The following is a 16,949-nucleotide window of genomic DNA, read 5'->3' on the forward strand; positions in this document are numbered from 1 at the left end:
AGGGATCGCTCTTGTCTAATCTGAAAGAACTCTTTAAAACTTTATTCTGATTATTTTTGCGACTGTTTAGTGAGTTTCTTTAAGAAATTTAATGTTTTAATATGAAATTAAGTGCAAATTTTAGTAACAAGAATTTTTAAAATTGTAATTGCATATCACTTTCCTTTGTTATAATTCACCAAAACTGTACTGACTAGTAGTGCAGGCGTTTTTCTCTATTTTAATTGGAATATTTGTTCAGTAAGACATCTACTTTGCAATAAGCAAAAGAAATTTATCACCAATGTCTGCTTGAATTAGCAGAGTCCATAAGAAATTTAATTAAATTTTATTTAATCTAATTTTTAAAAGGCTTTGGCTTGAGCCTGATCTAGAAGTGTCCTGCTGCATGCTTTTCTTCCCTCAAATAAGAAGTCATGCTGATAGCTTAGAACAACATGTTCTGCATTTTTAGACTGATTTCATGTACAGTATTTGTTAAATACATTTGCAGCAGTATGCTTCAATATTAGGCACTGTTCAAGAATGCAGATATCAACCTTCATATGTGACGATGAGTCTGGTTTGGGATCTCTGTTTTTAAATCTGTATCTTTTTGCAAGCAGTTTTCTTACTCCATAATTTAATAGTTCATTAACTAGATCTGAAAAAGTTCTTCATTGTATGTGAAAAGGACAAAAACCTTAAAACAAAATCCCGTCCACCTTTTATTGCAGTGAACTCAGTATATTAGATCTACCTTTGTTTAAGGGAATTATAGCAAAATGTTTCTTGAGATGCTTTTCGTTGTTGTCAGAATTGTCATGTGAAAGAAAAGTTAGAGTTGAGAGTCAATCCAAGTTGTAGTATTGATGGTCAGTTCCTGCTAAATAGTGGCAGTTGAAATTTAGGTTTGACCATTTGGAATTTACTATTGTTTTATAAAAATATACCATTTTGCCTAACTACTTCCTTTGGGTCTTGAGCTTCTAAGCACAGATCCTCAGCCACAGCAAGTTTGTCACTTCATTCCAGCCACTTACAATCCTAAGGAGCTGTTATGTCAGCCAAGAATCAACAAAGTGTAAGGATGCCCTGGTCACTTCCCCTTTGTCAATTTCAGGGTGTGTAGGATGGAGGAAGGGATGAAGGTCCCTAGCAAACTGGAGGTTAAAAAAAAAGTCATTTTTGGCAACTAATGCTACCCAGCATAGCGAAGAGTTAAAACAGGACACTGAGAGCCTGTATGCCTTCGCAGCCCTTTGATGAATGAGGACTATATGTCTTCGATGGAAGGTGGAGACAACATCTTGATTAGCTCTTGGAAATATTTCACCTTTCTGTCCAGCATCACATCAGTCTTGCCTGGGCTCAGTTCAGTCCAGCTTCTCTTCATCCAAAAACTAATTTCTTGTATACATTCTGACATGTTAGTAGAGGCAGTGGTTACATCAGCTGAGAATGAGAGAGAGAGTTGAATGGCATCGGCATAATGTTGGCAGCTAAGCCTTTGATGTCTCATTAACTCTCCCAGTGATCTTATGTATTGAAGAGAAGTGGGGATAGTATGGATCCCTGTGGGACGTCACAGGTGAGGGCCTTTGGAGAGGAGGAGCAGTTGTTTATCTCCATTCTCTGAGTTCTGTTGGAGAGGAACAATAGGAGTCTATACTGGCGGCCATTTACTCCTGCTATGTCATGTAGATGTGTTCGTAATACTTGGTGGTCCATTGTATCAAAGTGTGCGGAGAGGTCCACAGTATAAGCATGTTGATTTTACTTGTGTCCATGGCCATGAAGAGATAATCTTTTAGTGCCACTGGAGCCCTCACTGTGGTGAGTCCTGATTGTGAGGTATCCAGGAGATTGGCTGCTGTCACATGTTGCCTGAGCTTAGTGGTTACTATTTTCTAAATTATTTTGCCCAGAAACAGGAGATTGGAGATGGGACAGTAGTTGGAAAGATTTTCAGGGTTGAGTGTTGGCTTCTTGAGAGTTGGGCAAACTATTGTATTTTTCTAGGAGTTTGGTAGATGTGCTTCTCTGAAAGAGGCATTGACTGTTTCCATTAGAACTTTGCTTAATAGTTCTTCACTGGCTTTTACTGGTCGGGAGGGAAATAGATCTGTTTCACTGATTGTGATTCTAATATTTTTTCAGGGTTTCTTGAGTTTTGGCATGTGTGATGGGACCAAACTCGGTCATGGGGAGGGTAATGCAATCTAGTTAGGGGTAGAATTTTCTTTCTCAGTTAGCTGTATGTATGTATTTAGTTAATCTTATAATTAAAGATTGTTGACAGTTCTTCAAAGCTTTATTATTTGGATGTTCAGCCTATGCAGTCTGGGTTGATTAGGCAATTCACTATGCAAGATATCTCTGTAGGCCTTGATTCTGCCATGTTGATTCTGAAGGAGTAGAAAGCTCATTTTGCCATCTTTACTGCAGTGGCATAGTCTTGTAAGTGTTATTTTGTGCTATGGTAGAGGGATTTAAAATGTTTTTTGAATAGCTGGAATTCTACCTTTCTAGATGTGCACTTCATCTGCCATAGCTCATCTGAGACTCATAGTGATCATTGTTGTCTGTGTGAATGGATGGCTTGGGCCAAGCTGTTGATAGTAGTGGACAACACGGTACTGTACTGTTGTACAAACTCATTTGCACCTTGGCCTTGTATTTGGCTGGCTTGTTCTCCTGGGATGAATGGAAAATGTAGGGTGTTCAGGAGTCTTCAGGGGAGGACCAGCTTTGGTTGGTCACTACCTGATGGGAAGGAGAGAAGGGTCTGATCTCTGCCTGGATGAGGTGATGATTGGATCAGGAGATTGGTATGCTGGTGAAGTTTCCAGTTGCCAGTCCAGGACTGAAGATAGGATCCAACTTATCTCTGGCTGCATGCATAGGTCCAGAGATTGCCTGGGAGAATCCAATGGTTTCCATGTAAGCCATTAGAGCATATGCTGCTGTAGAATTGACATTGTCTGTGAATGTTGAAGTTGTGAAGGACAAGAAATCTGGGGTATTCCAATACCATGCTGGGCAGCATCTCTATATGATCCTGCAGGAAGTTGACAGGGTTTCCATTGGAGGGATTGTACAACACCAGGAGTCCTAGGTACCTCTGGTCCTTCATCTCACTGGTCATATGGATGCACTCAAATGTGTTGTTTCTGGGGTGGAACATCTTGTGCATCCCAGGCTTGTGGGGAGCTGATATACCAAACCCATGAAAAAAATGCAGAATTTGGGCTTGTTTTTGGCTTAATTGGCTTGTGAGTTGTTTGTTGGCTAGTTTTTGTCTTGTAGCTTGTTGGGCTTGTAGCTTGTTGATTCTGTTTTTGATCAGCTCCTGGCAAGCAGGGGCAAAGGGGGGAGAGAGTCAGAGGTGCACAGCGAGCCTACCACAGTCCCAAACTGCACAACAGGGGGATCGAGTCACACAGAGTGTTGGGGTTCTTAGGGATTGGCTTGATTTTTGGCTTATTGTGAAAGTCGGGGTACGTATTTACCGTGTGAAAGTTGGCAACAGTGGCGGGAGCAGGACTGCTACTCCACCTCCTTTCTTTTTTCTGGTGCCTTCTGGAGTCTGTCTTGACTTGTGACATATAGAATATCCTGTGTGGACTTGCTGTGCTAGAGTCAGGTTGGATGTGGGATTGAACCATGCCTCAGTGATTCATGCAAGGTCAGCTGGTTCACTCAACGTTCTATACAGGGGGAATTTTCCAATACTTTACAAGCTAGCTGGAGGGCACCTGCACCATCTTATCTGGCCCTTTGTGCAAAGAAACTGGAACACGAACACCCCTACCTTTCAAAAGTTTTAACCACTTGAAGTACCAGTATGTGTATCTTGTGTCTAGATCAACTGTCAGTAATTGAAGGCCCTCTGATATGGGCTAAGCTTAATGCACTGTGTTGCATTTTAAAGAAAAACATCCTGTATTGCTGACCTCAGGTATTCAAAAATCGGAAGTCAAGACCCCCCCAAATCATCTAATATGTTTAAAAATCATAAGATTAAAAAATAATAAATATATTTTTATTTATCTTATACTTTTTGATACTTTAGGTTTCACATTTTACAGCCTTTTTCCACAACCATGAGGGGCAAAAACTTACTTTTTAAAAATAATGAAAGCTGAGATTCTCCTGAACTCTTATGACTCCAGAAGCTGAGACTTTAAGAAACACACCAAGTAACATGAGCCTCACAGTAAAATCATGAGTTGGCAACACTGCTATGCTTATAATAGAATTTTATGTTCTATCACACAGCAACATTTAAATACTTTGGTGATGTGTGCAGTTTAAATACCTGCATAGAAAGAGCATTTACTTCTTCCCGGGGAATGGGTACTCCTTAAATGATGTTTCTAAGTGGGTATTATAGAAGTTAGTGAATATGTTCCTGTTTTTAAATGAGTATTTGTGAACTTCTGCTGAAATTAGCATTTACCCCTTTAATGAATTTGATTTTTACAAAACACTTACTATGCTGAGTATTCTGTGAGTCACATGGAAGAGTTTAATCAAGCTGATATGGGCAAAATGTATACATACATTTTCTTTTGTATTTTTGACTGGATGATAATAGATTCGGATTTTCACATTTTTGGTATCTCAAAACAAAATTTCCCAGTCTTTTCTCAAATAGATAACCTTAAAGTGCAATGTGCCTAAACCTAGACATCCTAACTTGAGAAAAGGAGGACTTGAGAATTTTGAGTTCCTGGGAAGGGTACCCATTTCCCTTCTTCCTGATCCCCCAGTATTTTGCATCTTATGGAAGGGTCAGGATAAATTTGAATGTCTCTTTATTTTTCCCGTTGCATCTGTTATAATTACCCTCAACTTCTTACTCCATTTCCCCAATGGCTTGATGATTTGTCTTTATCAGTCTTATATGGAAATTATTATGGAAGCATTAGAATTGCTGGGATTATAAACTGAAAAAAAATGGGTGAAGTAGTGCATTCTCCGTGTGATTGACCCAAAAGTTGAATAATATAAAACAGGAGTATGACATGTAAGAGACTGGTACAGTTTTTTAAAAATATATTCATTCAGCATTCCACGCCATAGTATTAGTTCTGCAAATTTCTTTAAGCACAGAGATGATTGGAAGTCCCTCTCTGATGGAAAAAAACCTTTCTTCCAAAAGTGATATAGTATAATATTTTGTATATATTTGTTTCTATTGCCTAATCTGTTTTTTTCTTTTTCTATTTAGTTGCCATAGCTCAAGGTGGAGCAATCCAGATTTCTAATCCAGCGTCTGATGGCGTCCAGGGACTGCAGACGTTAACGATGACAAATTCAGGAGCTTCTCAGCCAGGTGCTACCATTGTGCAATATGCAGCACAAACACCTGATGGCACACAGCAGTTTTTTGTACCTGGAAGCCAAGTTGTTGTCCAAGGTATATTTTGTGATCTACTAAATTTTAGATTTATACAAATGATTTTTTCACAAAGTGATTTTTGTTGGTGCGCACTGTGACAGGGTCAGGCCAGATGGCTACAGGAGAGTGTTAGAAGGAAGATATATTAGTCCCAGATTAAGCAGGTCCATTTTCCCTGGGTAAGGTAATAGGGGCAATTCCAGAACAAGAAGGAACTTGCTGGAACAAATTCAGGTAGGCAGGCTAATTAGGACACCTGGAGTGAATTAAGAAGCTGCTAGAATCAATTAGGGCAGGCTGGCTAATCAGGGCACCTGAATTTAAAAAGGACTTCACTTCAGTTTGTGGCGTGCATGCAAGGAGCTGGGAGCAAGAGGCATGAGGAGCTGAGAGTGAGAAGTGTACTGCTGAAGGACTGAGGAGTACAAGCATTAGGAGGAGGCAATGGGGAAGTAGCCCAGGGAGTTGTAGCTGTCACGCAGCTGTTCCAGGAGGCACTCTAGACAGCTGCAGTCCACAGGGCCCTGGGCTGGAACCCGGAGCAGAGGGCAGGCCCAGGTTCCCCCAAACCTCCCAACTCCTGATCAGACACAGGAGGAGTTGACTTGGACTATGGGTTCCACCAGAGGGGAAGGTCTCTGAGCTGTTCACTGGCCCATATGGTGGATCAGCAGAGACTGTGGGGATTGTTCTCCTTCCTTTTTCTCATGCTGGCCAGAGATGAGGTTAGCTGAGTGAACGGCAGGTTTGAGCCACTAGCAAAAGTTGCCAAACTGAGGGCTGCCGTGAATCTCTGAGGCAAGCAAATCCGCTAATATCTGCAGGATCCACCAAGGCAGAGGAGGAACTTTGTCACAACTGGTGTTAGCGGTGGGATTTGGTGTTCACAGCGCAGCGGAAGAAGGAGGGTGTTATTAAAAAAAAGGGGGGGGCGGGGAGAAGGTTTATTTTTTTTCTCACCACAATGGAGGACGTAGTGTGGGCACTGATACAAGCCACGGCTGCCCAGCAGGAGACTACCCATGTCCAGGCAGCCACCCAATAGGAGGCAGTGTGGCCGCAGAAAATGACGCGGGAGGATGATGTAGAGGCGTACCTCCTGGCCTTTGAGAGGACAGCCCTGCGGGAGGCTTGGCCCCAAGAACAGTGGCATCCTCGCTCCATTCCTGTGTGGGGAGGCCCAGAAGGCCTACTATGATTTGCCTGAAGAGGCTGCGGCAGACTACCCCCAGCTGAAAGCAGAGATCCTGCCCAGATCTGGGGTAACGACTGCAGTGCGGGCCCAGTGATATCATGAGTGGAGGTACCAGGAAAACAAAACCCCGCGGTCCCAATTATATGACCTCATCCATCTTGCACAAAAGTGGTTACAAACTGAGTCCCGGGGTCCGGAGGAGATACTAGAGGTTCTGGTCATCGACTGGTACGTGAAAGGACTACCGCCAGACCTTCGCGCCTGGGTAAGCCAGAACGAGCCCTCCACCTACGACGAGGTTGTCGCACTGGTAGAGAGGCAAAGGACGGCGAAGGAGCTGACCTGACCAGTTAAGGAAGAGGCACCCCGGGTTAAACTAGCAGCACCAAGCCCCAGAGCTCGAGCGACTGGGCTGCCAGGAGGGCCCAGGTGGAAAAAGAGAGGGGCTGAAGGCCCACCAGAGGTCACAAAGAGTCAAAGCACTGAGGGGGAAGAGGATCGTGATGTTAAACTGCCCAAACCAAGAGACCAGGGAACGCCTAGGGCTCCATACAGATGTTACGCCTGCGGGTAGTGGGGACACATAGCTGCACAGTGTCCCAATGCCGAGGAGCGTATGCAGTGTAACATGGGGAACGAGGCAGACCCATGCTCCCTAATCCACCTTGTGGGGGTTTCACTAACCCCACATATGTACACCAGACCAGTGAAACTAAATGGGGTAGAGACTACAGCACTGGTTGATTCAGGGAGTGCTATCACACTTATCTCCGGGAAGCTCATAAAGCGTAGTCAGCTGCTGCAGGCTAAACATATGGGGATAACATGTGTCCATGGGACAGTCAGTTACTACCCCACCATCCCAGTAAAAATCGAGATCTAAGGGAACACTACTGAGGTAGCAGCAGGTGTAGTACCTAAACTCCCATACCTGGTGCTCATAGGGAGGGACTTCCCAGGATTTGGAGACTTACTCCCGGTAGGGGGATTAGAGAAAGAGGGGAACCCTGAAATTAGTGAGGCATCTACAGTAGACTGTCAAGCCCCAGTTTTCTCTGAAATATCCCCAGATTTGTTCTGCACTCCCAGACAGGGTAGAAAGATGAAAAGGGAAAGAAGGGCAGCTAAGGTCTTGGGAACCGAATACTGACCCAAAGCCAGAGGGTCGCTCTCGTAGGTAGACGGACCCGAGCATCTGAACAGAGAGGCGCCCAGGAGGGAGAAGCACTCGAGTCTGATCCCCACCCTAATGCCTCTGAAACAGTAGAGGCAACAGAGACTGGCCCCCTAGATCTCAGGCAGATTAGCGCCAGGAGAAGAAATTTTGGACAGGACCAAGCTGCAGACCCAAGGTACGACAACTTTAGGAAAGAGGTGACCGAAATAAATGGGGTTCCTGTGGAAGGGAAAACCCAGGGACCAGGACCCTACTTCATAATGAAGAAGGATCTCTTATCCCAGATTGCACCAGGACAGGGGCAGAAGGTACAGCAGATCCTATTACCTCAAAAACACCAGAAAGTTGTATTAAGTCTTGCCCCATGTCATCTTTTTGGGGGGCATTTGAGGGTAAAGAAGACCCTGACACGGGTCCTATAATGGTTCTTCTGGCCCGGAGTACATGAAGAAGTGCGGAGGAACTGTGCATCCTGCCCACAGTGTCAGCAGCACAGTCCCCGTCCCCACTTGAGGGCACCTTTAGTACCCCTTCCCATCATAGAGGTCCCCTTTGAGCGAATATCCATAGACCTAGTGGGACCCCTGGAGAAGACGGCTCGGGGCCACCAATATATACTTGTTGTTTTGGACTATGCTACTCGCTACCCAGAAGCTGTGCCCCTGCAGAACACAGCCTCTAAAACGATAGCCAAAGAGCTGGTGGGGATCTTTGCCCGAGTGGGGCTACCGAAGGAAATATTAACAGACCAAGGAACCCCATTTATGTCAAAGCTAATGAAGGACTTTTGTACCCTACTTCATATACATACCCTGAGAAGTTCAGTCTATCATCCGCAAACTGATGGGCTGGTAGAAAGGTTTAACCGAGCCCTCAAGGCTATGATAAGGAAGCTGGTAAGTCAGGATGGGAAGGATTAGGACACCTTACTACCTTACATTGTGTTCGCCATCTGGAAGCTACCTCAGGTCTCAATTGGGTTTTTCCCCTTCGAGTTGTTATATGGGCACCACCCCCGTGGTATACTAGATATCACCAAAGAGATCTGGGACGAGGAACCCAATGAGGGGAGAAATATAATAGAACATTTATTGCAGATGCGAGACCGGATAGCCCGGGTCACCCCTATTTTACGGTAACATTTGGAAAAGGCACAGGAGGCCCAGCGAACCTATTACAATCGCCAGGCAAAAGTCCAACAGTTCCAACCAGGGGATTGGGTGTTGGTGTTGGTACCTACAGCAGAAAGCAAGCTTTTGGCCCAATGGAAGGGGCCCTGTGAGGTGGTTGAACCCGTGGGGGAAGTAACCTACAAGGTGTGGCAACCAGGACGCCGGAAACAAGAACAGATTTATCACATTAACCTCTTAAAGCCTTGGCACCAGCGAGAGGCATATATAATGGCTCAAGAGACCCCAATCCAGGGAAATAACCTGCAGGAGCAGCTCAGGATATCCACTGATCTGACACCAAACCAGAAGAAGGAGGTAACTGAGATAATCAACCAATACCAGGACGTGTTTTCAACCAAACCAGGCGGGACGACCGAAGCATATCACCACATTATCACAGACCTTGGGGGCAAAGGTAACTTTAAGGCCCTACCGGGTCCCAACCGCAAAAAGGAAGGAGATCAAGACAGAGGTAAAAAGGATGTTGGAGCTGGGAGTCATTGAAGAATCCCACAGTCAATGGTTGAGACTGATTGTGTTGGTTCCCAAACCCGATGGCACCACTAGGTTTTGTAATGACTTTCGCCAGCTGAATGAGCTATCAAAATTTGATGCATACCCCATACCCCATATTGATGAGTTAGTTGACCACCTGAGCAATGCCTGATTTTTGACCACCCTTGATTTAACAAAGGGATACTGGCAGATTCCCCTTGTCAAAGAGGCAAAAGAAAAGACGGCATTCTGTGTAGCAGAGGGTCTGTTTCAATATACTGTTCTTCCTTTTCGACTGCATGGGGCACCTGCCACCTTCCAGCATCTTGTGGACAAGTTCCTGCAGCCCCATACCAGTTTTGCAGCTGCGTACCTGGATGACGTAATTATCTATACCCCTGAGTGGGAGACCCACTTGGAAAAGGTGGAAGTGGTTCTGGACACACTAAGATGGGCTGGCCTCACAGCCAACCCAGCCAAGTGTGCTATAGGGCTAGCTGAGGCTAAATACCTTGGCTACATTGTGGGACGGGGCATATTCAAGCCCCAACTAAACAAACTAGAGGCTATCCAAAATTGGCCCCGGCAGAATCGGAAAAAGCAAGTCCGGGCATTCCTGGGTGTGGTGGGGTACTACCGGCAATTTATTCCCCATTTCGCTACCAGAGCGAGTCCCCTGACAGACCTGATTAAAGCCCGGGGTCCGGACATAGTGAAGTGGACTGATGCTGTGGAGAACACATTCACGGATCTACGGACAGCCCTCTGCAGTAACCCCATGCTTATAGCCCTGCACTTCAACAAAGAATTCATTTTACAAACAGATGCATTTGAAGTAGGATTGGGAGCTGTCCTATCGCAGAAATAGCTCAGGTGGGAGAGTGTTAGACTGAAGATCTAAAGGTCCCTGGCTCAATCCTGGGTTTCAGCAGACGATTTTTCCAGAGGGAGGGATAGCTCAGTGGTTTGAGCATTGGCCTGCTAAACCGAGGGTGGTGAGTTCAATCCTTGAGGGGGCCATTTGGGGATCTGGGGCAAAAAAAATTGGGGATTGGTCCTGCTTTGAGCCAGGGGTTGGACTAGATGATCTCCTGAGGTCCAACCCTGATATTCTATGATTCTATAAGATGGTCGGAGACGAAAAACACCCAGTTCTCTCCCTCAGCAGGACACTCCTCCTAAGAGAGCAGAAGTATGCCGTGGTTGAGAGTGCTTAGCTTGTGAAATGGGCGATGGAAACACTATGTTATTACCTTCTGGGACGACAGTTTACCCTTGTGACCGACCATGCACCCCTCCAGTGGATGCAGCGAAATAAGAGAAGAGCGCAAGAGTGACCAGATGGTTCCTGTCCCTACAACCTTTTCAATTCACCATACAACACCAGACTGGAAGCCGCCATGGCAATGCAAATGGCTTGTCACACGTACACTGCCTGATGTCCTAAGTTGCCCAACCCTGTGGTGTTGAGCAGAGCGGGGGGATATGTGACAGGGTCAGACCAGATGGCTACAGAAGAGTGTTAGAAGGAAGATATATTAGTCCCAGATTACGCAGGTCCATTTTCCCTGGGTAAGGTAACAAGGGCAGTTCCAGAACAAGACGGAACTTGCTGGAACAAATTCAGGCAGGCAAGCTAATTAGGATACCTGGAACGAATTAAGAAGCTGCTAGAATCAATTAGGGCAGGCTGGCTAATCAGGGCACCTGAGTTTAAAAAGGGACCTCACTTCAGTTTGTGGCGTGCATGCAAGGAGCTGGGAGCAAGAGGCACGAGGAGCTGAGAGTGAGAAGTGTACTGCTGGAGGACTGAGGAGTACAAGCATTATCAGACACCAGGAGGAAGATTCTGTGGTGGGGATAAAGAAGGTGTTGGGAGGAGGCCATGGGGAAGTAGCCTCGGGAGTTGTAGCTGTCACGCAGCTGTTCCAGGAGGCACTCTAGACAGCTGCAGTCCATAGGGCTCTGGGCTGGAACCTGGAGTAGAGGGCGGGCCCGGGTCCCCCCAAACCTCCCAACTCCTGATCAGACACAGGAGGAGTTGACATGGACTGTGGGTTCCACCAGAGGGGAAGGTCTCTGGGCTGTTCCCCGACCCACACGGTGGATCAGCAGAGACTGCGGGGATTGTTCTCCTTCCTTTTTCCCATGCTGGCGTGATGAGGTTAGCTGAGTGAACAGCAGGTTTGAGCCACTAGCAAAAGTGGCCAAACTGAGGGCTGCCATGAATCTCTGAGGCAAGCAAATCCACCAAAAGCACAGGACCCACCAAGGCAGAGGAGGAACTGTCACAGCACATTATGGTGAAGTTAAATCAGTGGGAGAATTACTAATAAAAGGAACTGAGAAAGTTAGTGTTAGGAGAAGAATGGATTGGTTTGCTCACTAAAGGCAGCTACTCTCATTTGAAAATAAATGTTTATGTACTTTAGAGGCAATATAGTAATGAGGGAAGAGTATGATGACATTGCTGGCTCATATGTACACTTTTGTCCAGGCCTTGTGAGAGAGTACTTCATAGTAGCACAACAAGAGTGAAGCTGCTGCAGTGTGAGTTTGATTGGAAGTTCCTGGGTACTTGGAGTAAATACAATGAAATTAAGAAATCTACTTTGAGTGCTTGCTCATGTTGATTCCATTCTAGGTGTGTGCGCGCCCACATGTGCAGTCGTCAGAGATTTTTGCCTTCGCAGTATCCATAGGGCTGGCTGTGGCACCCCCTGGAGTGCCGCACTCATGCGTCGGTATGTTAGGCGCCACTGGTCCTGCGCCCTCTCAGTTCCTTCTTACCAAAGTGCTTTGTCTTGCCTCGCAAGAGTGTTAGCATTTTTTCTAACAGCCCATTGACTGTCTTCTTTGTATATAGTTAGTTAGTTAGCTATTAAATGTTAAGTGTTAGGTGTTAGTTTAGTAGTTAGAGTCCTGGCAGGGACTTCACCCCAGAGTGGGGCATGCTCCATTCCCTGGGCTTTAAACTGTGTTCATCATGCAACAGGCCTATGCCTGTTAGTGACCCCCACAGCAGCTGTTTGAAGTGCTTGGGAGAGTCCCATATAAAGGAGAAGTGCAGGATTTGTAAGAACTTTTGTCACAGAATCCAGAAAGAGTGGGTCATCCGCCTGAAAGCCTTCCTCATGGAGGCTGCACTTTGCCTGGTGTTGGAGCCTTCCCAATCAGACTCTGTGCCCAGCACCTCGGCATTGGTGCGGAGCACTCCGTCAGCACCAGGTTCCTTCTGGCACCATTCCCCCTCGCCAGTGTCCAAAAAGCAGCAAAAGAAAAGAAGCTTCCCAGCGCCATACAAGGAAGGGAAGGGGTCTCTGGGCATAGGTCCCAGTTCGGGCCATGTGCCCTTCATGGAGCTGCAACCGGGTGCCGCTGTGGTCAGACCCCCTAGCCCAACTAGGGATCTGCCTCCGACTCCTGGGAGCGGTAGGGGACCCCGGCACCTTCTGGGGCCTGCAACACCCGAGGCTGCCCAGGTGGCTAAAGACCTGATGGTCCTACTGGTACCGAATACACTGCACCTGGTGCCGGATGTGGCTAAGACCCTGCAACTCATCAAGGGTTGATCTCGGGGTCAGGTGCAGAGGAACCTCAGTCTGGTACGTTCCATGTGTCGCGATCTGGGTCTGTTGATAAACAAAGAAAAATCAACTCTGATACCAGTGCAACGGAGAAAGTTCATTGGGGCAGTCCTTGACTTCACTTGGGCCAGAGCCTTCCTCCGCAAGAGGAGCCATGATAGACCTGATCTCGTACTTGCGGGCTCACCCTCTCACCACCGCTCATATGTACCTGAGGTTGTTGGGCCACATGGCATCCTGTACTTATATGGACTGGCACACGTGGCTCCAGCTCAGGCCCCTAAAGGTGTGGTTGGTGTCAGTCTACATCCCCAACAGACACAACATAGATTGTGCAGTCAGGGTACTGGACCACATACTTTCATCACTCACATGGTGGTTAAATCCCATATCGGTGCTGGAGGGAGTCCTCTTTGTGGCCCCATCCCTGTCAGTAACCCTGATCTCCGATTCCTCGGATCTGGGATGGGGAGCCCACCTGGATGATCTCAGCACACAAGGGTGTTGGTCGAGTCACAATTGCCACTTCCACATTAATATCAGAGAGCTCAGAGCGGTTCACTTGCCCTGCCAAGCTTTCCCTTCGCATCTGAGGGGTAGGGTGGTTTAGATCCTGACAGACAACACCGCTGAAATGTTCTATATTAACAAACAAGACAGAGCCCACTTGTCAGCCCTTTGCCAGGAAGGTCTTCAGCTGTGGAACTTTTGTTTTCATCATGCCATTCATCTCGTAGCCATGCATCTCCCTGGGGCCAGGACACATTGCCAGTTCACCTCAGTAGGATCTTCTCGTCTCGCCAAGAATGGTCACTCCACCCGGAGGTGGTCAGTGTCATCTCCCAAATGTGGGGGACTCCCCGGATAGACCTGTTTGCATCCATGCAGAACAAGAAGTGCCACGTTTTCTGCTTGATTTGGGGGATCGACAGAGTCTCTCTGTCAGACGCCTTTCTGCTCCCGTGGTCGTGGGCACTCATGTATGCCTTCCCTCCAGTGCCATTAATCCACAGAGTCCTCATGAAAATCAAACAGGACAGGGCAAAGGTGATCCTCATAGTGCTGGCTTGGCCGCACCAGCACTAGTTCAGCCCGCTGCTGGACCTCTTGGTGGATGCCCTGCTACAGTTGTTGCTTCAGCCGGACCTGATGTCACAGAGCCATGGCAGTCTTCTGCTCCCCAACCTGGCAACGCTGCACCCGATAGGTTGGCTGCTGCATATGGAGGAGCAGGAATGATCGGCCCATGTCCAACAAGTCCTGTTGGGCAGCAGAAAACTCTCCACCAGGGTGACCTACCTGGCCAAACGGAAGCAGTTCACGTGCTGGGCATTGGACCAAGGTATTCAGCCTGAACAAACCTCACTGCAGTTAATCCTGGACTACGTCCTGCATCTCAAGCTCCAAAGTCTGTCTCTTTCATCTACTAAGGTCTACTTGGCCGTTATTTCCCCCCTTCCATCCCCCGTTCCAGGGTAGGTCGGTCTTAGCTCATGACTTGACAGTCCAATTTCTAAAAGTTCTGAAGCAACTCTACCCCTCACATCTGGGACCCAGTCCCTCCATGGGACTTAAATCTCATGCTGTCTAGGCTCATTGGCTCCCTCTTCAAACCTTTGGCATCCTGTTCCCTCCTTCTCCTCTCATGGAAGGTCTTAGCAATAACATCTGCCTTCAGGGTCTCTGAGATTAGGGCACTTACCTCAGAGCCGCCCTACACTATGTTCTACAAGTACAAGGCCCAGAAAGCAGCCTCATTCTCAAAGGTATAACATTTGTACTCATGGAGTATTGGAGGCTCAGGGCATTGCTAGTCCTTCCTCATTCAGCAAGGATTGTTCCCATCTAATGGATGTTTGGTAGTCCCATATGATAAGAGATTAGTGAGTCCCAGTTTGAGTTCCCATGTCACAAACTCATCACTATGTTTTGCACTACATTGTAAGCTCTTTACGGCAGAGACTGTGTCTTACCATGTTTTTGTACAGTACCTAGCACAATGGGGCCCTGGTCTCAACTGGATCTTCTAGGAAAATCTCCAGCCAGGGGAACAAATACTCACAATAAATTTGTAGAAGTTGGCAGTTCTATAATTGTCACACACGTTGGGGGTGAGCAGAAAGAGTTGAAAAATTAGAAGGCAGTCCAAAATATATGATTTACACTTCTTTTAAAAATCTCTTGATTTTTGGTCTAATTTCACTATTTTTAGGGATTCTGGCTCATGATTTTTGGAACTGGCAATACTAAGATTATGAAATAATTTCCATCAGACTTTGCTGTCAGTATCTTTGAGACTGATTTGCAAGTAAATCTGTGATGAGTGTGGTTTGTTAATTAGGAAAATATGTAAATTGGAATAAACCAAAGCTAGGCTACAGAAATATGAAAGGATGCTTTATCATCAAAAAGAGGTTTTTTTGGGTTGCAGTTTTAGTGAGCTGTTCCAGGACAAAGCATGTTAATGACAGAGGTAGGCCAGTGAGGTCATTGTGATGTCAGTGTTCCTGCTTGTAATCCTGCATGTGCTTGCTAGTTTGAAACATTTCATGCTGGGCTGTGATAGAGCAACAAGAGAATCCCATATGCAAAAGCTGATCATGGCCGTAACAGGAGATGAAACAGGTAGGAGGAATCTCTTGTCAGGGTCTCTGAAATAGCAGGTTCTATACTTTATTTGGAAATCCAGAAAAGATTTCATAGTTAGCAGTATGTGGAACTTGTTTTTAGAACTTGTCGAAGTAGCTCTTTAATTTTACAGTGTAAAGTTGCACAAATTGGTGCCAATTATTTTTATTCCCCATTAGGTAATGCAGCATTTTAGTGTAAATTAACCATTTTTAACAGCACTCTTTAGTGTATCTTTGTTGTTGCATTGCAGCAGTCTCTTTTCTTTATAAATGATAGGTGCAGCTGGTCTGTTGCTTTTTGGTTGGGCAATAAATAAACTATCGCGTCAGATTATTTTAGCCTGTCAAAACTAAAGTGCAGCTGTAAGTGAAAGATGTGCACTGTTCCAGTTATATAAATAAGCCTTTACTATTCATTACTAAAGAAAACAGGGAGCACAAATGCATCTGAAAGAGCTGTAGTGTTGAGTGTTGTAATGCCTACTTGTTTTTTTCCTCCTCTGTTTAAAATGGTCTGTTCCTCAGCTAATTGAGTTCAAAGGGCTGACGTCATTAGATTTCCTGGAATCGTGTTGCAGTAGGGAACTGGAAAAGTTAAACTTCAAACAAGATACACATTGACGTCAGCTCCGAGTCATGCTGTGATTTAGTCAGTTCCTTTCTGCTTCATCAACCGCTGCGGAGTTGTAATGTTATCTAGTTTGCAGCCTGTATCTACGTTCTGCACTTAGCTGAGTAAAGTTATTTCATATACTTTGTTTTATTACTCCAAAAGTGTAAGTATCTTCTCTAGGTCCACACTTTAGGTTCCTGTGCTCACACAGACAGCTATTCAGGAGCTAACTAGAAAGCTTATGGGGGAAAAGTTAAAAACGCTTCTAATAAGGTAGTTACTGCTATGCCTCACAAGGGGGGAGGGATATATAGCCTGTCATTCTTTTTCCTGGATAGTTCTTTATAAGAACTTGACTCTGCCTCCTCTCTAGTGCTCAGCAAGAGAATATTTTTTCAACAGCCTGTTTTTAAAGGGATTTTTATTAGTATGTTGGTCTTATTAAATTGTCCAGATAAGGTTGATTTACAAGGTAAGATAAAATAGTAATTTTTTAGTAATTCAGTCATTTTATAAATTATGTGCCTGAACTCAGATACAGCCCAATGCTTTCAATGACTGCTTTTTACCCAGTTTGCTTAACTAATTTTGCTTAATCTTAAGGAGAAAGTGACTTGCCTGGGGAAATGCAGTAATAGCATGGATCAGCCATTAGGACTATCCTGGTTCCCAATCTTTGGCTGTTATCAATATG

At 45.7% G+C, this 16,949-nt stretch overlaps 1 protein-coding gene across 5 annotated transcripts in view; it reads left to right on the plus strand.

Moving 5' to 3' along the window:
• CREM (cAMP responsive element modulator) overlaps positions 1 to 16,949 on the plus strand; it is an 80,738-nt gene that overhangs the window by 50,423 nt on the left and 13,366 nt on the right. For 3 of the 5 annotated variants that reach the window (XR_007354902.2, XM_048837708.2, XM_048837707.2), the window contains exon 6: positions 5,216 to 5,404. Coding sequence is in view for 4 of the 5 variants with exons in the window: in XM_048837708.2 (XP_048693665.1) it covers positions 5,216 to 5,404 (189 nt within the window). In the remaining variant the exon portion in view is untranslated. Of the gene's footprint in view, positions 1 to 5,215; positions 5,405 to 15,435; positions 15,638 to 16,949 lie in introns of those variants that run through there. The other 2 variants (XM_048837710.2, XM_048837709.1) reach the window with 2 other exon arrangements.

The sequence above is a fragment of the Caretta caretta genome, chromosome 2 (genome assembly GCF_965140235.1).
Source record: "Caretta caretta isolate rCarCar2 chromosome 2, rCarCar1.hap1, whole genome shotgun sequence".
Lineage (NCBI taxonomy): Eukaryota > Metazoa > Chordata > Testudines > Cheloniidae > Caretta > Caretta caretta.